At 38.8% G+C, this 23014-nt stretch overlaps 1 protein-coding gene across 4 annotated transcripts in view; it reads left to right on the plus strand.

The window, feature by feature from the left end:
* Window positions 1-22596, plus strand: part of PAPSS1 (3'-phosphoadenosine 5'-phosphosulfate synthase 1) — a 49796-nt gene extending 27200 nt beyond the window's left edge. For 2 of the 4 annotated variants that reach the window (XM_068941947.1, XM_068941945.1), the window contains exons 8-12: window positions 1130-1335; window positions 3639-3774; window positions 4714-4982; window positions 12442-12671; window positions 21889-22596. In XM_068941947.1, the coding sequence (XP_068798048.1) occupies window positions 1130-1335; window positions 3639-3774; window positions 4714-4982; window positions 12442-12671; window positions 21889-22027 (980 nt within the window). In that variant the 3' untranslated portion in view covers window positions 22028-22596. Of the gene's footprint in view, window positions 1-1129; window positions 1336-3638; window positions 3775-4713; window positions 4983-12441; window positions 12672-12760; window positions 12913-18925; window positions 19064-21888 lie in introns of those variants that run through there. The other 2 variants (XR_011140886.1, XM_068941946.1) reach the window with 2 other exon arrangements.
* Window positions 22597-23014: the final 418 nt, after the last annotated feature.

A 23014-nucleotide genomic window follows, 5' to 3' on the forward strand; every position in this document is an offset into this window, starting at 1 on the left:
TCATTTTGGATTATGAAGGAAGGAGGTAGAAAGAATTACTGATTTTTCCCTTAATCTTTTCACCCAGCTTCATCATTTTTTAACTTCTTGCCATTCAGCATATATTTGAGGGAAGATTGGAAAAAATAAATAAATAAATAAAACACACACCTATTGCCCAAAGAATGGGAAGTCACCCTCCTTTAAAGTCTTGACTCAATCAAAGCCAATGGCAAAACTCCCATTGACTTCAAGGATCCAGGACTTTTCTCCTGGAGAACACCTGAGAGTTTCCCACTCCTTTTGTATGTATACTTGTTAGACTTCAAGCCTTTGCGTCTGACTTTGTCCACCAGTTTCTCATGCTTCACTCTTGTGTGGTGGTCAAGGAAAAAATACTTCCACCATTTAGCAGTTAAATAAACATTTAAAAATGAGGACCACGTGTAACTTTAAAATTGAGGTGCATTAGATTAGTTCTGGAAGTTGGCAGCTGATAACATTCATCTGAACAGCTATGCAAATTGTCTACGTGACTCAACAGCAAATTTCTTCTGAAACATATGTGCTTGAGTAGTTTAGCCTGAACACAATTTTGAGTCTTTATTCAACAGCAAAGATCACCTTTTGAAATAATTGAATTTTACGTGCTAACTACTTGGACACGTTTGGTTGTTTCCATCTCATTAAGCTTCTCCTAAGGACCAAAAGGTATGGCTACTCAGGATGCTACTTTTTGCTCATTATCCACTCCCTTAGCAGTCTTGCCGAAGATTTTAGATGATCTCTTTAAAAAGATATCAGTTGTGAATTTCTACTTGCAGTATAGCTTCTTGAACAAGATTTTTGTTGTTTTGGAATCTCAAAAATGTAATACCCTCATAGTCTAACTATTTGCATGCAACTGTAAGTATTTGCTATTTTCAGTAGTGTCTTTGTTCTTTTTCAAACTTTAGTAGTTGCATTTCCTTAAAGAATGTGTAACTCTTGCATGAGTTCATTCTAGAAGTTGCTTTTAACCCCACTGAAGTAAGTACTTGAACTAACTGTTACATGATATAAAGCCTGGACTGTAACTTGTTAGGAAGGTAGATTTTCATAATCTCATTGATGATCATTACTAAGGATAAGGGCTTTTTTCACTCTGCAGGGGGAATTATCAATCTATCAGTGCCTATAGTGCTAACAGCCACGCAGGAAGACAAGGAAAGACTGGATGGATGTACAGCGATTGCCCTGGTGTATGAAGGACACCGCGTGGCCATCCTCCGTAACCCCGAATTCTATGAGCACAGGAAAGAGGAACGCTGTGCAAGGCAATGGGGAACAACATGCAAGGAACATCCCTATATCAAGGTGTGCTTTTAAAAGCTGAAAATCTAGTCCTATTATTTATCCTGTTTGTAGAGCTGCAAAACAAGAGGAGATGATGTCAAAACTGGCACCGATCCTAAACACAAAGCTTCCTTGAGAAATAACTTAAACGTTTGAGCAGAAACATTTGTTTCTGTTGTTGTTCTATGCAGCTGTCAAATAGTCTGTGCTTAGTGTGAAATTCTAATGTCAATATGTACACATGAAATGAATTTAGGGTGTAATGTAGAATCTGTGCTACAGAGGAGAGATCTTTGCCTTCTAGTGTACTTAGGAAATACATCCCTCTGTGCACCCACATGGGCCATCAAAGCTCCTTAATCAGCGTGTCTATGCATTGTGAAGGCAAGAAAACTTCTGTTCTCCTTGCATGTGGAGCACATGAGAATTGCCTAGTTTAGATGCTTTTGAAAGAGGCCTGCTTCCTAGAAAGTTCGTAATTTAATTCCCTGGGGAGTTATTTCCCAATCCGTCGTCTTCAGCAGGTCTTTTTTATCTTGACCTTGTGTGTGTGTCATGTAAGAATATTCTAATCGGAACATACTCGTCATACTGATGTGTTCAATTTTGAAAACCGATGTAAATGTTATGTTATGGCTCTACAGAGCCATGAATGTGTTTCTCTCCTTGTTTCTCTTCTCTACCATGTCTTTTTGTTTAAGTCTCTAACTCAAATCAGATAAAAGAAAGTCAAACAAACCTCAAATTAGGAGCTTCCCATTATAAAGAGGAAGCCTTTTATGTTCAAAAAGTATCTGTATGACTGAGCCATACATATGTAAAAACTACACGTTTCGTGACTTCTTACCAATGATTTTATTGCAATGACATCCGTTTACTGACTGAAGTTGTATTCAGAAGTGTATCTGAAATAGGACATCTTTTGCTAAATGCAAGTAAGAGTATTGTGGAAGACTTTCAAAGCCCTTGACGTGTTCTATGCTGATGGATATAAGATGACACTGTTACTGAAAGCTTAAAATAATGCGAATTTAAATTCTAAGAATCTTGTGCAGGGATAATTTGAGCGACTTGTTATAATAGGATAGCAATTACAGAATATCATGGCTGAAAGTAATGTGGAAGGTGAGGGACTATGTTCTCTGGTCCATACTGGTGCGTGTAATGGTATCAAGACCGCACGTGAATCTGGTGCTTAAAATCATCTGGTGCTTTAAATTCATCAGAAGTCTTTCGTTGTCCGAGAATTAAGTAGTATGGAGTTTTCTCATGCTCCTCCTACCTTTCTCACACCTTCCTCCTCCCCCCTTGGTAAGATGTCAAAATCTGGCATTTTCTGTAGGTGCAGCAAGGAGGTGGTGGCTGCAGCATCATTTAACCTCACTAGGTCCACCGTCTCAAAGGGAAAAAGTCCTCATTTAAAATTTTAACAACTTGAATTGTGGGTTTAATAGGTAATTTTTTTTATGTTATGTCAGTAACGTTTGTTGTAGTTTTTAAGTTCCGTAAGACTGAAAAATAATCAGAAGCGAATCAGTGTGAAGCTTGGAAGTATTATTTGTGCTTCCAACTCCAAAAGCAAATGCATTCTCAGAAATTAACAATTTCTGAGTGATTTCTCTGGCCCTTGTTGAAGCATGTTAAGCAGCTTGCCATAAATGTGTGGAGTTTTTTGGGTTTTGTTTGTTTTTTCCTTTTTGGATAAAGGGTGAGGTGATAACTTAAAGGACATTAAAAGAATTCTACTAGATGTACAAAATATGTTGCCTTGTTAAAGTGTTTGGTGAAAGAAATCCAAAAGTTGTTATACTTCAAAGATTCAGATTTTATTCATAATTGACTTGGATGAATAGTTAGTGAAAACTGTGCTCTTTACAAGATTACGGTCAGCAACAAAGTAATAAACTGCGGTGTGATACTGGAACTGCATTAGCTTTGATGAACAGCTCTAAAGCATGCAGTTTCACTGTACTTTACATATTGGGCTTTCCAGCCACTATGTTTTTGTCATGTAATAATGCCGATTGAGAGTAGTGACTGAATATATATATTTCTATATATAAATAAAATTTTTTTTTGAAAGAAAGGCATATACCTACTCAAGACTAATTTTGTGCATACCTTCTGCTCCATGCCATAGTATGTTTGAACTGTGTTCTGGTGAGTGATTGATTTATTAACGTTGCTGCTTGGCTTGAGACTCTCAAATAAAATTGACTCAGAACTACCCCTTTGGTAAGGAGATGTGCCTGCATTACAGTGCTCTACATGTTCAGGAAGAACTAACAGTCAGCCCTAACAAGGACTTTCATTTCTTTTCCTAGATGGTTATGGAGCAAGGGAACTGGCTTGTAGGTGGAGATCTACAGGTCCTTGATCGTATTTATTGGAATGATGGACTTGATCAATACCGTCTCACTCCTGCTGAACTTAGGCAGAAGTTCAAGGAAATGAATGCTGGTAAGTAAATTTTTCTTGCTTTGTGTCTTTCTATAAAGATTTATCCGAATGCCTGCTGCCTCAAGATAGCAGGGGCAAGCACTGTTTCGGGGATTCTGAATGCTTTCTATGCTTGATGTGCTTGGCATTCTTTGTCTTTTACTGGTGTTAACATGTATAATCTTAGACACTGCATTGCCTAAGTGCATAAGAGCAGGTTGGTAATCCCTGAGGTTCTGATTTTTATCTTTCCTTGCACACTAGGCGTTTTCACTAATGGATATTCAAGGAACAGGGATAATGTTGTGAATGTGGTAGAACATGATTTGAAAATCATCTCTGATTTTGGCTAAAATTGTAGAGGTATGGTTGAGTGCTGAGAACACCTCTTCCTAGGTCTCTACTCCTCAGAGAGCCCCTCTAGTAAAAGAAGGAAAGTACCTGGTGAATTGAAGGAAGAGTGCAAGAACAGCAAGAAAACAAACCTTGAAATAATTTGCTGCCTTGTAGGTTGACTTAATTCATCTTAGCTTGCAGAAGAAGGGAGAAATCCTAGTTGTGCCAGAGTTCTTATTTGGATGGTTTGAAATACTCTGGAATAGCAGTTAGGTTTATTTTGTGCTTGCTGAGTGTAAACTCTGCTAATGTAGGAAGTGAAGGAGACCTGCTAAGGCACGTTAAATTGCCTTATAATTGTTTTGTTGGAAGAAATGTGTCCATCTGTTCTTCTGATAATATGTTGGGCCTTTAAGATAGGTGGCATAATTTGGTTTCATCCTGGAATTTAACTTTATATGCTCAAGCAAGTTTGAAATCTCCAAAGAGGAGATTATAGGTGTTGGAGAAAGTAGAGTAGTCCTACTGAAATTTCAAAAATGAAGGAAGTTGATAAGTTTCTTTAGTGTGTATTATATCAAATAATTTGCTTTATTATATCTTTTGTCTGCCTGTTTTCCGTAGATGCTGTCTTTGCATTCCAGTTACGCAACCCAGTGCACAATGGGCATGCCCTTTTAATGCAGGATACTCATAAGCAGCTTTTAGAACGTGGCTACCGGCGACCAGTTTTGCTCTTGCATCCACTTGGAGGCTGGACAAAGGAGGATGATGTTCCTCTCATGTGGCGCATGAAGCAACATGCTGCAGTACTGGAGGAGGGAATCTTGAATCCAGAAACAACAGTGGTAGCTATATTCCCTTCGCCCATGATGTATGCTGGACCAACTGAGGTAGATACATCAAGAGAGTTAAAAACAAATCAAAAAAATTTTGTGCTATGCTTAATATCTGTGTTTGGGGGGGGTATTTTTGTGTGTTGCATGTGTATGTGGGTTTTTTTCTTTTTTCTTTTTTCTTTTTTTTTTTTTTTTTTAATGAGCAAAGGAGACTAAGGTCTCTTGGGAAATGAGACTGTAGAGGCTCCCTGTGTAATCAACCAAATCTTTCTTCTGTGAAGAAGCTTGTATATTGGAGGGTTTTGTGGGAAAAGTCAGACAATATTGTTTTCAAGTGTTCATTTTCTTTATATGGGTGTGATGATGAATTAATCTTGTTAACCTTGGAATTAGACCTATTAACACATTGAGTAGTTGTCTTAAATGTAAAGGTACTTCAGTTTTTTGACTCAGTTGAGTAGAAAGTTTGTATGTGGGAGGGCTGTACGCAAATTGGAAGAAAAAGGCTTTGTTTATTTTTGGCAAACTTAATCCAGTGAGAATTGTTTCAAGACTTTTGTATGAAGTAATTCTTTGGCAACACCTTATTTAGAAACCAGAACTTGAATTGGAACCCTCAGGGACTGCGGGACGCAGCAAAGTGAATAAATGTTCTGGTTTGGGAGTGATTGCTTTAGGGGATATGGGTTCTACATCTCATTACTATTTTTTTTCCCAAGGGTCAAAGGAAGTTCAAATTCTCACCAAGCTTACAAGATTAACTGTGTGATAGCTTTTTGATAGATAGGAGATACCGCTAGTGGAAAAAAGTCAGACATATCATTCATCCCCTCCTGGTTGGTTGACTGAGCAGAGAGAGCCTGCTCTGCCTTTCAAGTGCAGAGGAAGAACGCTAGCTCATATCAGAGTAAGAGGCGTGCAAGTGGGTTGCTGTAGAAAATCTTGCACTGTTTCTCATAGGTCTTTGTTGAGAATTAACAGAAATCTTCTATTTCAGTCCTGTATAGCAGCTTTCACCAGAAAAATATTTGTTAGAGGATTTTTTGTTTTAATTCCTTATTAGTGCTTTAAGAGCTTGGAAGTGTTTGAGTTGCATGCTGCTGTGGTGTAAAAGAACCATACCTCAGTTAAGTTGCTTATGAGTAGAAAAGTTCTATTTATTTCTGATTCATAACTGTGTAAGAAGAAACAAAATACACATATATCTTGAATAGAGGAAGAAATTTCTCCTAATTTATTCAACATTTCCAATAACCTCAAAATGTAGCCTGCCAATAATATGTTTGTAGCCACATAATAAGAGACTCTTCTTTTAACCATTTTCTGTAGGTCATTTAAAAGACATTTATACCAAATTTATTTCTGTAGCACAAATGATTTATAGAACAACAAATTGTTAAGTCAGTATGGTTATCAACAGGATAGATATGACTTTGCCGTCTGTAAAGACTTAATGGGCATGTTTCATAAGCTTCAATTTAGTGTTTTGTGTTTTTAACATTCCCAATAATTACTTTCAAAGAACAGAAACAAGTATAAAAGGAAAAATTGTGCATCAAAATGCAGTGAATTCACCTGATTTGGAAGGTAAACATGTTCTGAAGCAGTATGGAGGTATAGAAACTGGACAAGAGCTCCTGGTTGTATTCCTGCACCTCAAATGTATGGTTTACATTGTTCTAAATTGTCTGAAAGTTAGTCAGACACCATCACTTATATTTAAAACTGAGTTCTTGCTTGCTCTTACCCGAATGACAGCATGAAGCTTAATTATTCTTAACTGTGCTAGAATTGTTTGGGAAAATGTGCTACTAGCTGTAGTGGCATGCTGACATTTCATGTGTATAGCTCATTCTGTGCTTATGATACAAATATTAAAATGGTTAACACAAGTATCAGAATCCACATGCTTCCATAGTACCCTATGTGCTTGATCAGCAGTGGAATCTGTCATGTGTGATGTCAAGATGAAAATTGATATCAATTGTACCCTCGTAACTCATGACTGGTTCCTAATTCCATTATCTGACTACTAATTTGCAGACCTCTGTTCACATTAACTGTAAAACTTCCTTCTGGAATGCTCTCTGTTACTGAGGCTAGTTCCTGCTTTGAGAAGTCAATTTCTGAGCTTCTTACCTAAAGTTTATTAACATAGAACAACAGGAGCAGTGACTAAAATGCAAAGCATTCTGATCTTTAAATATTTGCAAGAGGAAGATGCATATAGTAATCTTCAGTGGTTAGTTAAACCTAATTTTTTTTTCCCCTAAGGGAAGGGAAAAGTTTATCCATCGATTTATGGTTTACAAGGTAATGGTAACAAGTATTTGGTAACAAATATCTTATCCCATGATTTGTTGCCCCCACACTTTTTCTTTCCCTTTAGTGCTTATCAGATGTCTTACTGAAGATCTCTTAATTACTGTTCAGCTTGCCCGGATACTTTACCCTATGTAGTTACTAAGTAGACTCTCTAATTTTTTTTGTGAAGGTAAGGCTGCACGTTCAATAGAATATAATGACTTTGGAGTTCTTGCTGCTTGGCTGATCCTGCATTAGGTCCTCTAACAGAGAATGTTCTGTTTAGTGATGAAGTTGTAAGTACTGGAAGGGAAAACTGCATGCATATGCTCATGTGTGTGTGCATGTGCGTACAACATCTTGTTTGTCAATATCTTATATTTCAGAGGAAACTTCTGGCGATTTTATCGAGGGGTGTTAAGTAGTCTAGGGAATTATTGCTGTATACGTGCTTAGTCTTAAACTCTTCTCCGAGTATTCGTTGGCAGACAATAAGTATTGAGCAATATAGATAGTATGACCCTTCTTTTAGGGAATATTTACTACTATGAGAACAAACTGATATTTGAAATGATTTATTTTTGTTACCTCAAGTAACGTAATAGTTATTTTAGTTTTCCCAGACTGTACAGTTAAAGCTTCTGCTGAAAGTATTACATCTGAAAATGAAGTAAGAAAATTCACCAGTAGTCCTCTGACTTAATGGATAATAAGTCTAAAAATTATAGATTATAGGCAGAAAAATTTCAGGTTCAGAAAGGGCCTTGCTCTGTCTTGGCTGTGATTTGCCCATAGCAAGTAGGATGTTGTCCTGCTTACAGAGGAATGTAGCTACCTGCATTCCAGCCTAATGAAGATAGTGAAAAGTAGCTAAAACTTGTGTTGGAAGTGCAAGGTATCTAACACTTTATACCCTACTAAATATTGCTAAAGGTCTTTTGGAGAAAAAAAAATCCTCTCCCCTTATTAAAAAAGATATGAGTTTCTGACTCATTCAGAAGCATTTCTTTGGTTGTAGGGTACAGATGTTTGAATAGCCTGTATGCAGATTTTCCTTTGAAGTGACTTTTTTTAACCTTCAGTAATAACTGAACTGTAAGGAAAAAAGTCAAAACTAAGATTTTTAGCTATGGAACACTGATTTTGCAATGTGCAGTAATGGGGAAAAGTTGTTTCTCAATATTTAAGATACTTTGGGTGGAAGGTAGTTGGCATCGAAACAAAAATGCAGTAAAGGTAGAGTTTTTGATTTTGATACTTGTTCCCCTTCAATTCCTATAGATATGTTGAGTCAAAAATTTGAAAACTTTCAGGAACAAGGTGACTAAATACTTACCAAAACCCAAGTTGCTTTGTCATTTGAAGCCTTTTGAGATTTTTGCAGTCATAAAAGAATAGAGCCTCATTGAAATTAGTTATATAGAACAAAATCAAAACTTACTGTATCTTTGTTAATTACCTAGGTTTCTTGAATGAATTGTTAGTCTAGAAAGACTAAACAGTAGGGGAAGGACTAGATAACAGTAGAGTATTTCTAATACGTGTGGTGTTTAATTACAAGTTTAAACAGGTTTGGGGATTGACAGCAGAGGAGTGATTATAACAGTACACACAGTGTGATCTAAGCATTTTTGGCATCTTCAGAGGGTTCTGTAGTGCGCTCCCAACACCTTTGTTCCTGCAGTAACAGTGAACAAATAGCAGAGGCTTGGTCAGGGCTCTGGATATGAGCTGCAGTGGTGACAGTGCAGGCCTTACCAAATGCAAATGCTTGCCAGGTGCTGAGCATGGATTAGAATCAAGCCCTGAAATCCAAGCTGATTGGGTTTTCCTTGCTGAATGCTTCCATTAATTTGTTTCCCACATTCACTGGTCTTCAGGAGTATGGTGGTTTTCCTCCTTCAAGAGAATAACTGAAACTCTGCTCTATAGTTGCTTTCATTTCAGTGGTGCATATTTGTCCAGGAAAAGAGGTATCTGTTTCCATGCATGTGATGAGATGTTTCTGTCTGCTTTGAAGGATTCTCCCCCTCTGCTCCAGGAAATGCTTGTTTCTAGTAGAAATTGTCATGCTGAATGTAACCAAGTGCATGGTGCAATGCCTCATGGTAGTTACATAAATTGTTTGAGGGGGGAAAAATGCAAGGTGTTCCACAGTAATTATTCTAAGTAAGGAATAACTCTCATCCTTTGAAGGAAGGTTCCATCTTTGTAGGTTAATTTTAATGCTGAAAAGTGAGGTTTTACTTCCGTTCTATTGCATAAGCTTTCTCCTGGTTGAGTTACTCGGTGTCCAACCTGGCTGTATTAACACCCAGCTGTTTGGCCTTTCTGCTTGCTAGGATACGGGATTTTTCTGATTAGAACATAGAGAGAACTATTTAGACAGAAAAACTTTACCCTTATTTGGAATAGAAGGGTTTATAGTTATAAAATGCACTTTCCATGTTTGTTCTGAAATATTTCTCATAATTCATTCTATTACTTAGCACTTGTTTTGGAAGTCTGTGATGTTAAATAGGTATTCTTAGTGCTCTGAAGGCTTATTCCAGCATTCATGTGCAGTACGTACCAGGTCCATCCATCCTTTGGGCCTGACACAGACTTGAGTGCTGAAACCCTACTTTGAGCAACATGCTTAGCACCTGCCCCACTATTTATGGGGAAGAGTCAGCTGGTTCCAAAGCCTTGCGTGAACTGGATAGGAGGGGATGTGTATGAGTTTTATTTGAAGTCTTGAAAATAGATAGCCGTTTCTCGGCGAAGACATTTATTAACAGGAAGATGTTGCTGAATTATTTTTTCACCAGGTTTTTACATTTAAAAAAAATGAATCCCCTGTTTACACAGCACACTCTTACTGTATCCTGTCTAAATTCTGGAGTCTGCTGCTTTGTACGAGTGATCAATAGAGAGAGATGTTGCATGTCAAAATAAACAATTTTGTGCATCATACTGTAATTTCTTTTGAACAGCTTTTCTTCTTCAGCCCACCAACAATCTTCAGTTGTTTTCCAGACTCTAATTTGAGGTTACTCCCTAAAGAAATGTGAACACTGTAGACTGACTGACAGGGATATACGTATATGAATCAAGATAGCATTGCCTTTAATTAGTTCCTGGTGTCTTTCTGCAGTTAAGAACTCCCGAGGTGACCTGGGATAGGGTAGGGCAGGACACCTTTCTGGGTTCTCTGCAGATATAAGTGGTGCTGTGAGTGTTGTGATGGATGAGGAGAAGTTTCTAAAAGACTGTATTAAAAATTATGCATTTCAATTTATTTCAGTTACAATCCAAAATTCATAGAGCTGTTTCCTTTTTCTCTGCTTCACCTGCTCTAATAGTTTGCTATCTTAGAGCATGGGAAGTGTGAGAAACATGATGTTTGCTAGCGTTTAGCCGCCTTAGCAGTCACTTTTTTGATATCTTGTAAGAAATGATCGGCTGATGGTCTTATCTCCAGGATGCCAGGTGCTTCCTGATTTACTTTGGCCTCCCAGTATAGTTTGAAAGGCAAAGGGAAAGCTCGGACAGAGAAATTTTTAGTTGTAGCCCAGTTTGATGGATATGAAAATGCTGAACCTGAGTAGTTTGTGTGTGTATTTTTTTTTTCCCCTGTAGATTGGCTAATTAGAGCTAGAGTAGCACTTGTGAACAAAGTTTTTTAACTAGGCTTTTTTGGCTTTGTTCATGTGGGATGTTCTGCAGCTAACTATTAGTCAGGATATCTTTTTAGAGAATAATGTAATTCAAACAAAGCTGTAGGGCTAGATCCCGTTCAGCTTCCCAAAGCAGTTACTTTGACATTAATCCTGTTATAGAAAAGGAAGGGTTGGAGGGTGAAAGTGTCAGGAACAACTGAACTGAAAAATGGGAGGGTACCATCTTTCTCACTCTCATTGTTTTATAAAATAATGAATGCAGATCACATTAGGAATGAGGTTTTGCAGAAGGAGTTTCTAATTCTGATTTTGAACAGTTTTGAAAAACTCACTGAACATCTGCATAGTTAAGATTTCTAATTCCACATAGATGCTGAGTGAGCAAGACCTTGCAAGGCAGACATAGGTGAGCATCAGATTTGGCAGAATGTGGGAGAGAGCTCAAAGCAGGGACGTTCACTGCCGTTTCCTTTTTGTCTGCTTGCAAATTGAATGGCTATGTCGCAATTCATAGCACAGAGCTCCCTACTCACAAGTAAGAAAGCGTCATTTTATTTTAGAGAGCAAATTAACGCAATTCACATATGGATAGATCCCTTTAAGGCAACCTCAGTTGCCTTGAGGTTATTCATGTTTTTATTATCTGTTAAATTGCTCAGATGGTCAATAGAGTGATTTCTGGTTGGTGTCTGCTTCACGGTTCTAGAGTGCTTGACAGTTAACAAAGGATTTTGTTACGTTAAGCTTCAGAAATATTATGAAGTCCTATAATTACAGGAAAAAACGTAGAAGAGTTGGTGTTTGAGGCTGAAAGAAGGAGCTATAATTTTAATGTTAAAGTAGGAATAGGCGTTCATGAATCTGACTGAGGTAACGTGACCAACACAAAACTGAAATGACTGGGTGAAAGCCAAGTGCTTCAGCTCTTTTGTGGTTGTCATGCTCATCGGAGCTGCCATAGCTGCTTTCTAGTATTTTTCTAGGGAAAACTTGATTATTTTGCTTAAAAATGTCAGATTTGTGACTGCTGTTTTTCTTCTGTGTAGAGTATCAGCAGAGTAACTATTAATTTTTGAAGCAGCATTGTGCTGCATCTTGAACAGTCACTTATCAAATGTGTACAATTATATTTTATTTGGCATATTACCTTTTAAATGTTAAGTTGAGAGAATGGTGCTTTAAGTTGCAATATTGTGAAATGAAAAGATTTCTTGATTTTTAAATCCTTACTAAACCACTATTACTGTTTTAGTGTGTCAAGACTGTTTTAGAATGGTTGAGCCCACATTCTCAAATTAGACAGTTTCAAACACTGTCGTAAAGTAACTTTTTGTAAGCATTTTAGTGTGCAAAAGAAACAGGGGAATAGAATGTCTCAGCTGTAAGTTCAAAGGGGATTCTTTATTTAGGTGTGGCCTCATTATAAAAGTTATGTTAGTCTGAGAGGGGGGAAAAAAAAAAAGTGGTAATTATACAGTGCACACGTATTAAGGGTCATATTTTAACTGTTTTCTTCTGTTAACTTATTTTCCCTGTCTGTGTTTCAGGTTCAGTGGCACTGCAGGTCACGGATGGTTGCAGGAGCTAACTTCTACATTGTAGGGCGAGATCCAGCAGGGATGCCACACCCTGACACTGGGAATGATCTGTATGAGCCAACCCATGGTGCCAAAGTGTTGACAATGGCCCCAGGCCTCCGAGCATTGGAAATTGTACCCTTCAGAGTCGCAGCTTATAATAAGAAAAAGAAGTGCATGGACTATTACGACTCTGAGCAGTAAGTTGTATTTAAGTTTTCAGACTTAGCAAGCTTTTTGAGCAATATCTGCCTTTTTTTTCCTCCTAAGTCTTACAATGCTTGTTCAGTTTTTCATTAGATTCATATTGATCAAGACGTCAGTCTTTAGATGTGTCTTCAGATCACTAAAGCAGCTTGACTTCAGAATGGTATGGGTGCAGTTTCACAGCACAGCTTACCTCATCCAACTTCAACAGCCACTGAAAGCTGTGCTTTTCCTCCCAGGTACGGGAGTTTGGTTCTGGAACAGGTTGGCACAGGCAGCTAAATCCTCAGAAAACTGTTAGTTTTCTTTTATGGTTAGCATTCTGCTGGTTAACCTTCCTAAGTGTGCTTGCTTTAGGTCGGGTATGCTTTGGATATGATGGAAGAGAAACAATGGAAAAGTGCAGCAGGGAGAAGAAAGTGGAGATGGGAGGGTGATAAATAGCCATTTGATCTGTTTAACAATAATCTGAAATGGTGCCCAGAGTTCATTTTATGTCCCAGGAGTCCTCAGCTGGTTCTTTGATCCAGTCACAGGATTGCAGGAGTGGTAATTTCAGTTTATATGCATTCTAAGGTTATTTTTCACTTGTGTGTGGCATAGTAGAGTCTCCAGAATTCACTCTGTTGCTGTGCTGCTGATGAGTGCTACTGCTAAGGAAGATGATTTGTTACTTTAGTTTAAGCTTGCTCTTTTTCTGCTTATTGAAACTGCGCTTGTGTTTTATATCAAGCTATATTTGAAACGTGTACTGAAATACAAACTGCCAAGCAAGATGCCTTTAAAAATACCTAGGCATTTTGTTTTGATTGGGCATGTTCTGACTACTTCTTACTACTTCTAATTGAAGAGATACACCTGTATATCACAGTTCATCTTTGCAAGCTTGGACTTGGCAACAAGGTCAGAGATGGATCTGTGGAAATGAACATGTCTCATCTCTTGGAGGTGGTTGTTCTGTGGCAAGGGCTGAGGTGCCTTACTGAGTTTCTTTTGCTCTTCAGCTGCTTGTGCTAGTTACACTGCTTAGAGAGGTCCCCAGAGATGTCACTGTGGGTTGTGACAGTCAACCCACAAGTTTTATTCAACAACTTGTGGGGAGGTTTTTTGTTTTTGTTTTTTTATGATGAGTTATACTTGTCAGTAGATATAACCTTGACTGTAAGTTATGTACCTTTGCTTTATATTTCAGCAGCAAATTCCAAGCACCTGAATTGGGCCAGTTTTGTTTTTAATAGCTCTTAAGTGGTATTGTCTCTTCCATAACTAAGTATAATTTTATGGTATGTTCCTGTGTTGTTTGGAAATTATAAGCAGTATGACAAAGGCAAATCTGTTGAAACGTGTCAGAATTAAAATAGCTCCACTGTACATTACTCTAAAAATATCCATATGTGTTTGGAAGTGTGATGATTTGCTGCACTGCAGATGTTTAAAATTGAAGTTAATCAGGGAGGTTTATTTAGCACTTGTAGTTTGTTGATGATGTTCTTCCTCTCTTCTCCCTCCTATACAAGCAGCATTCCAACCTGAGGCTCTCCTCCGTGCTGTGGAGCTTGTCTTTGGACAGCATTGCAGCATTTTTTTCTTTTTTTCTTAAGACAAACTAAGGTCTAATTTGATGCTATTAACCAATCTACTGATACAGACAGTACTTTTATTAGGAGGAATAAAACTAAAGAGGAAAGGATACTCCTAGTGTATATGACCAGAAGGTCTCTTTCTAATTTTATTGCCTCTTAGCCAACTAGCTGTTGAACACCTCGCTGCTGCTGTTATCCATTTTCTTGAGTTGCCCCTGGAAGTCCTCATTGCTGTGCGCGGTAACTCATCATGATGTAGATAATGATGTAAATTTTGCTAGCGTGTTGTGCAAATTCATCTCCATATACCATATAGTAAAAAAGGCCATTATAGTAAATATTATGGGTATTTTTCCTGTTTGTTTATTGTCCAAGAAATTCAGCAGTAGATTTAAAAGGTAAATGCATCAAGATTCAGGTGAAAATTATACCGGCACATCAATTTTTTTTTTTTTCCTAAGTTGAAATAGAAGAGGAGTAGCAATATGAGAGACCAGAATTCCCATTGTACGGAACAGAAAAACTTTATGGAAGAATATTGATTCTATGATCTGCTCTTGGCAGGACAGATCTGGTTTAGATTAAGTGAAGCAAAATTATACCTCTGTCATTAGCTGGAGCAAATAATAAAAATATCTGTGGAGGATGCCTTAGATCATAGACTCTATCTGCATCCCGATATCCTTTAAGGGTTTTTTGTGGGGGCACTTTGATTTGAGCGTTTTCTTTCTGTTCTGTCACTGCCTTGGAAAAAAGACCCTACTGCTATTAATATGCCTTGGCGCTGTCACAGTGCAAGACCGTTTTGTCGTTTTCTTCCCTAGATACTGTTTGCAAGCTGCAGGGTGGAGTGGAGTGTGACAGCAATCCTCTAGATGGCAATGCAGACACATGCAGGCTCCCTGAGCAGAGAGCCTTCATTACTGCTGCTTGCTGTAGACAACACTCTGTGGTAGGCTCCAAACAGAGTTTGGGTGCGTGCAGCTGGCTGCATTTTGAGATAATCTATATGATGATGAAAATGGAAAAGACTCCTGGGCCATGAGGTAAGGAGGACTCTGTAAGGAGTAAGACAGGAAACAGAGGGTTGTTTGGAAACCTGAGAGGATCAGTAGTAGATGAGGACTCTCAGGGCACAAAAGTGTGATGTTTGAGGAAGTCTTTCCCGAGTTTTCCCCCTGTTTGGTGAGAAAGAGAACGTTAAAGTGTGGAGAGGAAGGTTGTACGTGTATACCTTGCTCTGCTTTTTTTTGGAAATGAGTAACTCTTGATTTCTACTGTGCCATTCCCAATTTTTTAAGGCTTGGAGACTTGACAGCCATCTAGGCAATTCAGAAATTTACATTGCTAGTAGATGCATGGGAGGTATGGCAAGCATTTCTTGCATGGATTTTCCCCACTCTTGAGTTATAGCTGAGACGTGCATCTCCTACCCACTGGCCCTGTGGCCTCCTGGTTCTACAATAATAGATATGTGTCATGATGCAGGCCTTTCCGGACCACTATAGAGATTAAATTGTGGTTTCTGGTCTGGGAGAGTTCCTGTTTCCTGAGTTTTTCAATTCTTGCCTCGTGGAAGCCCTGCAAGCCAGATCAGCATGACCCTAGTGCCATGAAATCAGAAGAGCTGCCATGCAACCTGGTGACTGTGCCTGCCCTGGATGAGTCATTCACCAGTAATCTGGTCATCCACAGTTCCACATCAGTTACAACCAGGCAAACGCTGGGTAGTGTTTTTTTTTTTGAATGACAAACAATGAGTGCTTTGGCTATTGCAGGCAGAAGGCCCCAGTTCTGTAATTGCTTTGCCATTGCTCTGTTCGCGGTGACTTGCACAATGTTAAGATGTTGGGGGACTATATGTCAGAAGGTTGGGAGCAGGAAGCTGAATTGGAGCTTGCTGTGGCAACAGAACTCTTTCTGGTTCCTGTGTTTTCTAAGATCCAAGTTGGTTAACATCATGTGTCCTTGGATGTCTAAAATTCAGCTGCTCCTGAAATAGGGAGCAAAAAGTGATATTCTCTCCCCAGGTGGTTGCCTTCTCTACTCTTTCAGGCTTCCCTCTTTCAGCCTGACTCCCCTGTCTGGGAAGGTGCTTGTGGGACAGCCATAGCAGACACTACCTGCCCTCTTTAGTGTATCTCTAACTTGGCAGAGTTGGGGACCCACACCTGGCATGGCAGCAAGGACCTCCAGAGGCTCATGCTGTTGAGCTGTTTGCCGAAGGCAATGAATTTTCGTTCTGCTCCGAAAGGCAGGGTAGGAGCCAAGCTGTGGGTAGGAGGGGAGAGGAATATTTAGCTAGTGGTGAGAGGTTACCACAAGCTTGATCCCAGTGCCAGAAAGATCTCCGAGTTGTGGCTGCAGCAGTGGCACACAGTTGCTTTGCTTGTAACAGCTCTGAACTTTCATGTGCAGCTTTTTGCAAGAAGGAGATGCAATACATATGCATGTAATTCCATGTGTGCCTGAGGAGGTAGGTCTTCACGTGCTGGGTCGGTACTGATTAGGTATGTATCACAAGACACTGGGTAACGGTTCGAGACCTTCCTGTGGGTAAAGCGATCATGACCTCAGGGCGAGCCTGGGAAACACCAAAAATGCTACCACTGCCCCCAAACTTTAATAAACTTTCACTCTCATTAGCATCCTCCTGAACACATGCTTTCCTTGGAATTTCCTTGGAGATCAGTATCGCTGCTTGGGAACAGCCTAGAGAATGTGATTGTTAATTGTGTGAGCGTTTGGGCCTCACTCTGCTATTTGACAGTGTTGGGCTTCTGTGGTGCTGTGCTGGACCTGAAGTCACCTGGCAGCAGGTGTATCTACATGTATACCTGTGTATAAGGAAAGGCAGAGATAACCTGGTTGTGTTCTGGGCTACTCGTGGAGCATTGTGAGTGAGGACAGAGGGGGGAAAAAAGGGCTGAAAAAGCCTTTATACTAGCTATGTAGTAACTGCAGTTGCACAGTGGTGCACAAAGTTTAATTCTCATACATCCTGTTTGATTAAAGTTACCGTTTAAAAAGTGAAAATCTGTGAACCATCAGCGACTTGGGACTGGGTTAGTATTTTAACTCACGAAGCCACAACAATTTTTAAATATTCTATGGCATCCTAGAGCGAGGCTTAACATCTCATGGAACCACAGCCTAAAAACACATTTTGGAAAAAGTTATGTCTAAAACTAAGATCTATGAAAGGGAGTCGAAAAATGCATTTGAAATGATGTGTACTAGCACAAATAGAGCAAACTTCATTTTATTTTCCGTTTATCCAAACCAGGTTAATTTAAAAAACAAAAAAACAAAAAAAAATCCATTTTATTGCTGCTTATGTCAGAAAGCAAGCCTAATCTAAGCTTCTGTTGGAAGCTTGAGCACTTCCACTTGCATAGAATTGTGAACAAATAGTACAGGTAGAAACTGTATGTGAATCGTGATCCCTTGCTTATCCTAGCTTTTACCCTTCTAATTTCATAGAACTTTGGATCAATAATTGAATGTGTCCAAACAAGATTTGGAGAAATCTACAAAAAGAATTTCAGTTATGATGAAGTTCCAAATGAACGTCTTATTTGTGAACTGCTGTTAGACTGAGGTGTCAAAAAAACCCCAAAAAAGTGCTGAAACTACTGTTCCCCTACCCCAGGGAAAAAAACTGTTACTGTATTTCTTCATCCAAAAAGGCCTCTCAAACAGTTACCACAAACAAGTGTAACTTGGGATTGGTGGCTTAATACTAATTGTTTGCGTGAGCAGAGATTCCCCAGACTTTACAGAAAGTCAGTCCTGTAAAATGCAGCCACAGACTGCTGCTGGGGGGGGGGGGGGGAAAAAAAACTCAATTAAGAAAGGAAATTAGTCTGGCAATTAGAAAAAACCCACAAGTGTCTGGAAAAATGAATACTTCCTGTGTTCTGGGAAAAAAAAAGATATGATGAGGTCATCTTGGCTAAAAGAAACCCATAAGTAAGTTTATTGGAGCAGACTGTTCATGCTTTCTGTAAAATAAGAATGAAGCACAGGAATAGAGGTGATTATCACTTTGTTTATATCTGGGACCTTTAATATGGTTATCATGGCAGCTTTAATACTGTCAAGCCTTACATAGGGCTTTTCCAACGAAGGACGTACTATTTTCAATTTTTTTGGTGTAATGTCTAATTTTTGAAGTGATAGTAAGACTGAGATAGGCTCATTTGATCTTAAACCTTACTTTACATAACTGAATTATCAGCTAATATTAGGGCATAATTTAGAATATGCTACTAAAACATGACAGAAGCTCAGTCTTAAACCTTCCTGCTGATCAGAAAGGAATTTCATTCACAGCAAGTAAAAGATTTGCTTTGCTTGTGGTAATATTAAGCACATTGTTATGTTCTGCTTTCACAAGGAGTTTGTTCGTAGTCAGATTTTGAACCTAGCTCATTTGGCATGACAGGGCATTCCCAAGGCACCATTGCAAAGACTCCCACTATATGGAACAGGGATACTTTATTTGTGCTTTAAGTCATGACTTGATGCTCTGAAGTAATTTTCAGGCCTGGGGATTGCAGCTAAACTGTGAAGGCAAAATTAAATTCAGTAGAAGTCTTTCTGAAAATGATTATAAGGTTAGATTTGACCCTATGTCAAATGTGTCAAATGTGTGTGTTCAGGGGAGGTGGAGTTGAAGGAGGAAAACTGTTAAAAGACCAAACCCCAGATAAGGAGATCTGAATTGTCCTAGAAGTTAACTGAATCTGAACGTTTCCCAGCTGAGTAGACCATCATAGTCATCTTGAAGTCGAACCAGAGTGAGTAATCGCGTCACTGTTTTATTTCTATACGTTTGTCTCTAAAATACAGTCCTTTTTTCCAAAAATAAACATCACTGTGAATGAACTGTCTGTCTTCTATCCTGAATGTCGTATTTAGGAGTAATTTCTTAAAACCTTGAGGGCATCAGACATTGTCCTGCACAGGAATGGGAATTCCAAGAAGTTCATTTGCACAGTGCCAGATGCCCTAACATAAGGTCGAGGTCCCCAAGAATTAACTCGTCAGTATTCATCTAGCTGAAATGACTGGTGTGAATGTGGGTTATACAAAATGTTGGTTAGGAAGAGAAGTCTTCCATTAAGAAGTGCTCATCAAAGGCCCTTTGGCGTGCAGAAGGGCATACCAACAGGTATGCAAAATTTGGGAATCCTCTCAAAATTATGACCGTGATCTTTAGTGCTCCCAAGTGGAAAATGAGTCATGTAAGATTTATTATGCTTAGATTAAAGTGGAAGGGAATAACTACTAAAGTGAAAACTTTTTTTTTTTCTTAATCACTGTTAAGGTGCTGTATTGAGACTTTGGGGATGTGGCAGAGCCAGGAACCTACAGATTTTCTGTATGTCTTTGGGTGTCTTCGTGCTGTAGCTTCCCACTTGCAAACTGATGATAACTTTTTTCTTTTGTCATAAGAACTGTAAGATCATTGAAATTTTTGTTTCAAATACTGCTCCATCAGTGTTTGGGCACATGAAAAAACATAAGAGCTTTCATCGTTGATGGGGTCCCTTGTGATATTATGGTATAAATAACTATTATATGAAAAAGAAAAGGAAACCTACTAAACAGATTAAAACATTAGTCTTTCCAAATGAAGGAAAGAACTGGTATATGAATTCTCAGTTTTCTGCCCTTGGTTTGTAGTCTCCTTTCAGAGTGTGATGCTCAGTTACAGTATGAATAGTTAGAAGATGAATTGAGCAGCACAAAATCGTTGCTGTGTTATTGTGACCAAATCACTTAAAGGTGATTTTTATTGAAGCAAAGTTGCAGGATATGTCTGATTTTAATGTCTTAGTATCTTCATTTCATTTATGGGGCGTGGGGGGAAGTTGTGTGTCCTTCTGAAACCTTATCGGCAGGGAGGGGCTAACATGTTTTTGGTGCTCAGACTTTGGTGTTGCTACTGCACTGTGAAAAGCATGGAGAACCTTTATTTTTAAGGAATTTGCTTTGTTTTCTTTTCTAGATCAGCTGAAGACTTAATGTTGTTTTCACTAGAAAATTAGCCAGGACTCTCATTTCCCCCACATATGTTTTATGGAAATAGTTCTTGCAACAAAGGCAAAATATCTTCAAGCAGTAGTAGTGAACAGTAGGCATCTTCCTACCAAGGAACAAAATTTGCAGGCACTCTTAATGCTGATAACATAACTCTTCTTCCCCTGCCATGGGCTTACATCCACTTTTTACAGTTTTCATATTTATGTACTTTATATTTTGTAAAATTGAAGAATGGTGGGGTTGGGTTTTTTTGCCTTGCTGCCGCATTTTTAGGGACCCGGAGTCAGAACAGAACCTGGAGAACAGAAAGAAGAGGGCATGCATGGCATTGCTGCTGTGTAGATGCATCCAATCTAAATAAAATTATGGAGCTAATAGTTTTGTGGAAGGGATCTGTGGAATGCTTTCTGTATCTTGCTGATTTCCATATCCTACTGAGCATACATAGCTCAGCCCTTGGAAGCCAAATTCTGCCCTCTGTGCACTCTTGGCTCTCGTTTCTGTCTAAGGCATGTGCATCTGAGATCAATATTTGGCTTTTATTTCCAACAGACAAGTAAAGAATGAGTAATGGATACATTTTGCAAATTGAACAAATGGCGTAAGTAAAATCGCCATCTTTAAGAATAAATCATTTTTGCTTTGGAACTCTTGGTAGAGTTCTGGCATTCTTGTCTTGGTTTGACTGTTTCACTCCTGTGAGAAGTAGGAATTGAACTTGACTGGAGCTTTTTCTTATCTGAGATACCTGAGAAGTTAATATTAATTCGCATTGTCACATCAATAAATGACAGTAATCCTGAGTCAGGTTCATTTGTGCATCTGTCCAACTGAATTTTGTCCTTTTTGGAAAGACATCTTTAAAAGGTGTTTTCATTATTGCTACTGTTGAACTTGTGCTGCTGCTTTATTTTGAACTAGCTGTGTCACATATGTACTAATATGAAAGTACATATATACATGCATGTTAGGTGGCTTGCAGTGACCCAGCTGTGGAAGCTAGGGAGCCTGCCTCTAGATTCTGAGTCTTTTTATCTACTCTCCATTCTGTGAACTGTCCTTCTCTGAGGGATTTTTCTACTTACCTTGTTAAGCTTTTCCCAGTTTTCTGGTGGCACCAAAATGAACCTCTTCAATCAGCATGGAATGCTGGACTACTGCCTTGGCAGGAGGAGAAGGGGATGCAGAGTAGGATGGCTATTGTTTGGCACAGGGCTGAGATGGGAGGTGGAAATGGTTGTCCCTCAACAGCAGTTCCCTCTTTCCTCATAGAGGGAAATAGGCCAGATGGAAGCATAGACTAGGTTCAGCCCAGAGGGCATCAGTTGGACCGTGCTGCTAACCTGAGGAATTATCAAAGCTGTGTCTTATAGAGATTTTCTGGTATTGCTAGCCAAATGTCTGGAAATGACAGTTGCTATCCAGTATTACACTCCCAAGATGAAATTTTATTCAAGTATCAAAAAAGAAGAAATATGAGCAAATCTGCCTGCAGATCCAGCTTTTTAAGTACGTTCTTTTTGTCTTTCCCCTCTCCTCTCCCTCTATCCCCTGTCCCCTACTCCTACTCTACCAGCCATGAAGACTTTGAATTTATATCAGGGACCCGCATGCGCAAGCTGGCTCGAGAAGGACAAAACCCACCGGAAGGCTTCATGGCTCCCAAGGCCTGGACTGTGCTGACAGAATACTACAAATCCTTGGAGAAGGCTTAGTCCTCTTATTAACTGCAGATCAACCTTTGACGCCCGATTTATTAACAAGAAGGGGACCACACAGTTGCCATTTGTGTTGCTTTGTTGTGGTGTCTGTCAGGAAGTTCTCTGAAAACGGACTCTTTCTCCCTAACTTAGCATCATTCTTTGCCTGTCCTTATGGGTTCTATTATGTCCTGGCACCTAACTAACTGCTAGTTTTAATGTCTTCTCTTTTATTGCGGTTAATATTCTTGCAGTAGGGTTTTTACCTCTTGTCTTTTTCATATTTTACTGCCTCTGTCCCATGAATTCTGCAGCTGTTAAATTGATGCAACTTTTTCACGTTATTTAAACTGTTGGGTATTTTTTGGTTTTAGTAGTTTGTAGGAGAAAATGTAACAGGTCCTTAACGATGGATAGATGCTCTGTAAGTGGAAAGAGTAAATAAGTTTTAAAACTATTGTCCAAGTATACTCAATCTTCTTTTCAGCAGCATCTCCAGAAGCATTTGACATTAATTCCTTGCTATATGTAATCAAAAGAGAGCTCTTTATGCAGCATAATTAAACTTTTTATTTTTTGCTTTCTTTGTTTAGTTTTGGAGTTCATTGAGTTGTCTGGTACTTTCCTTCTGCTGTAGACCAGTAAGCTGGAGAAGATGGTCAGGTGATCAATAGAAAAAAATACCTAGTTTTCCCTTTTAATAGATAACTAATCCAGAGTTTATTTTAATTTTTTTCCTATGTGCTTATTGCCTTGGGTGTAGTCTGTAGTCAGTAGGGGAACATTTTATTCATTTGATTAATCTCTTGCCAGTGTTGGGTGCCAGATATACTTGTTGAGCCAACTACAACTTAAAGAAAAGAATGGGGGAATCCTGGAAGAAAAAAAGTTCTTAGATCTTGGTAATTCTGTGGTACAAATGCTTAGTCCTGAAGATTAATGCAGTGAAATTTTATTGCTCAAAATGCAATGAAAGAGTAATTTTTTTCTTGGTTCAGCTTT

This window comes from Struthio camelus, chromosome 4 (genome assembly GCF_040807025.1).
Source record: "Struthio camelus isolate bStrCam1 chromosome 4, bStrCam1.hap1, whole genome shotgun sequence".
Taxonomy (NCBI): domain Eukaryota; kingdom Metazoa; phylum Chordata; class Aves; order Struthioniformes; family Struthionidae; genus Struthio; species Struthio camelus.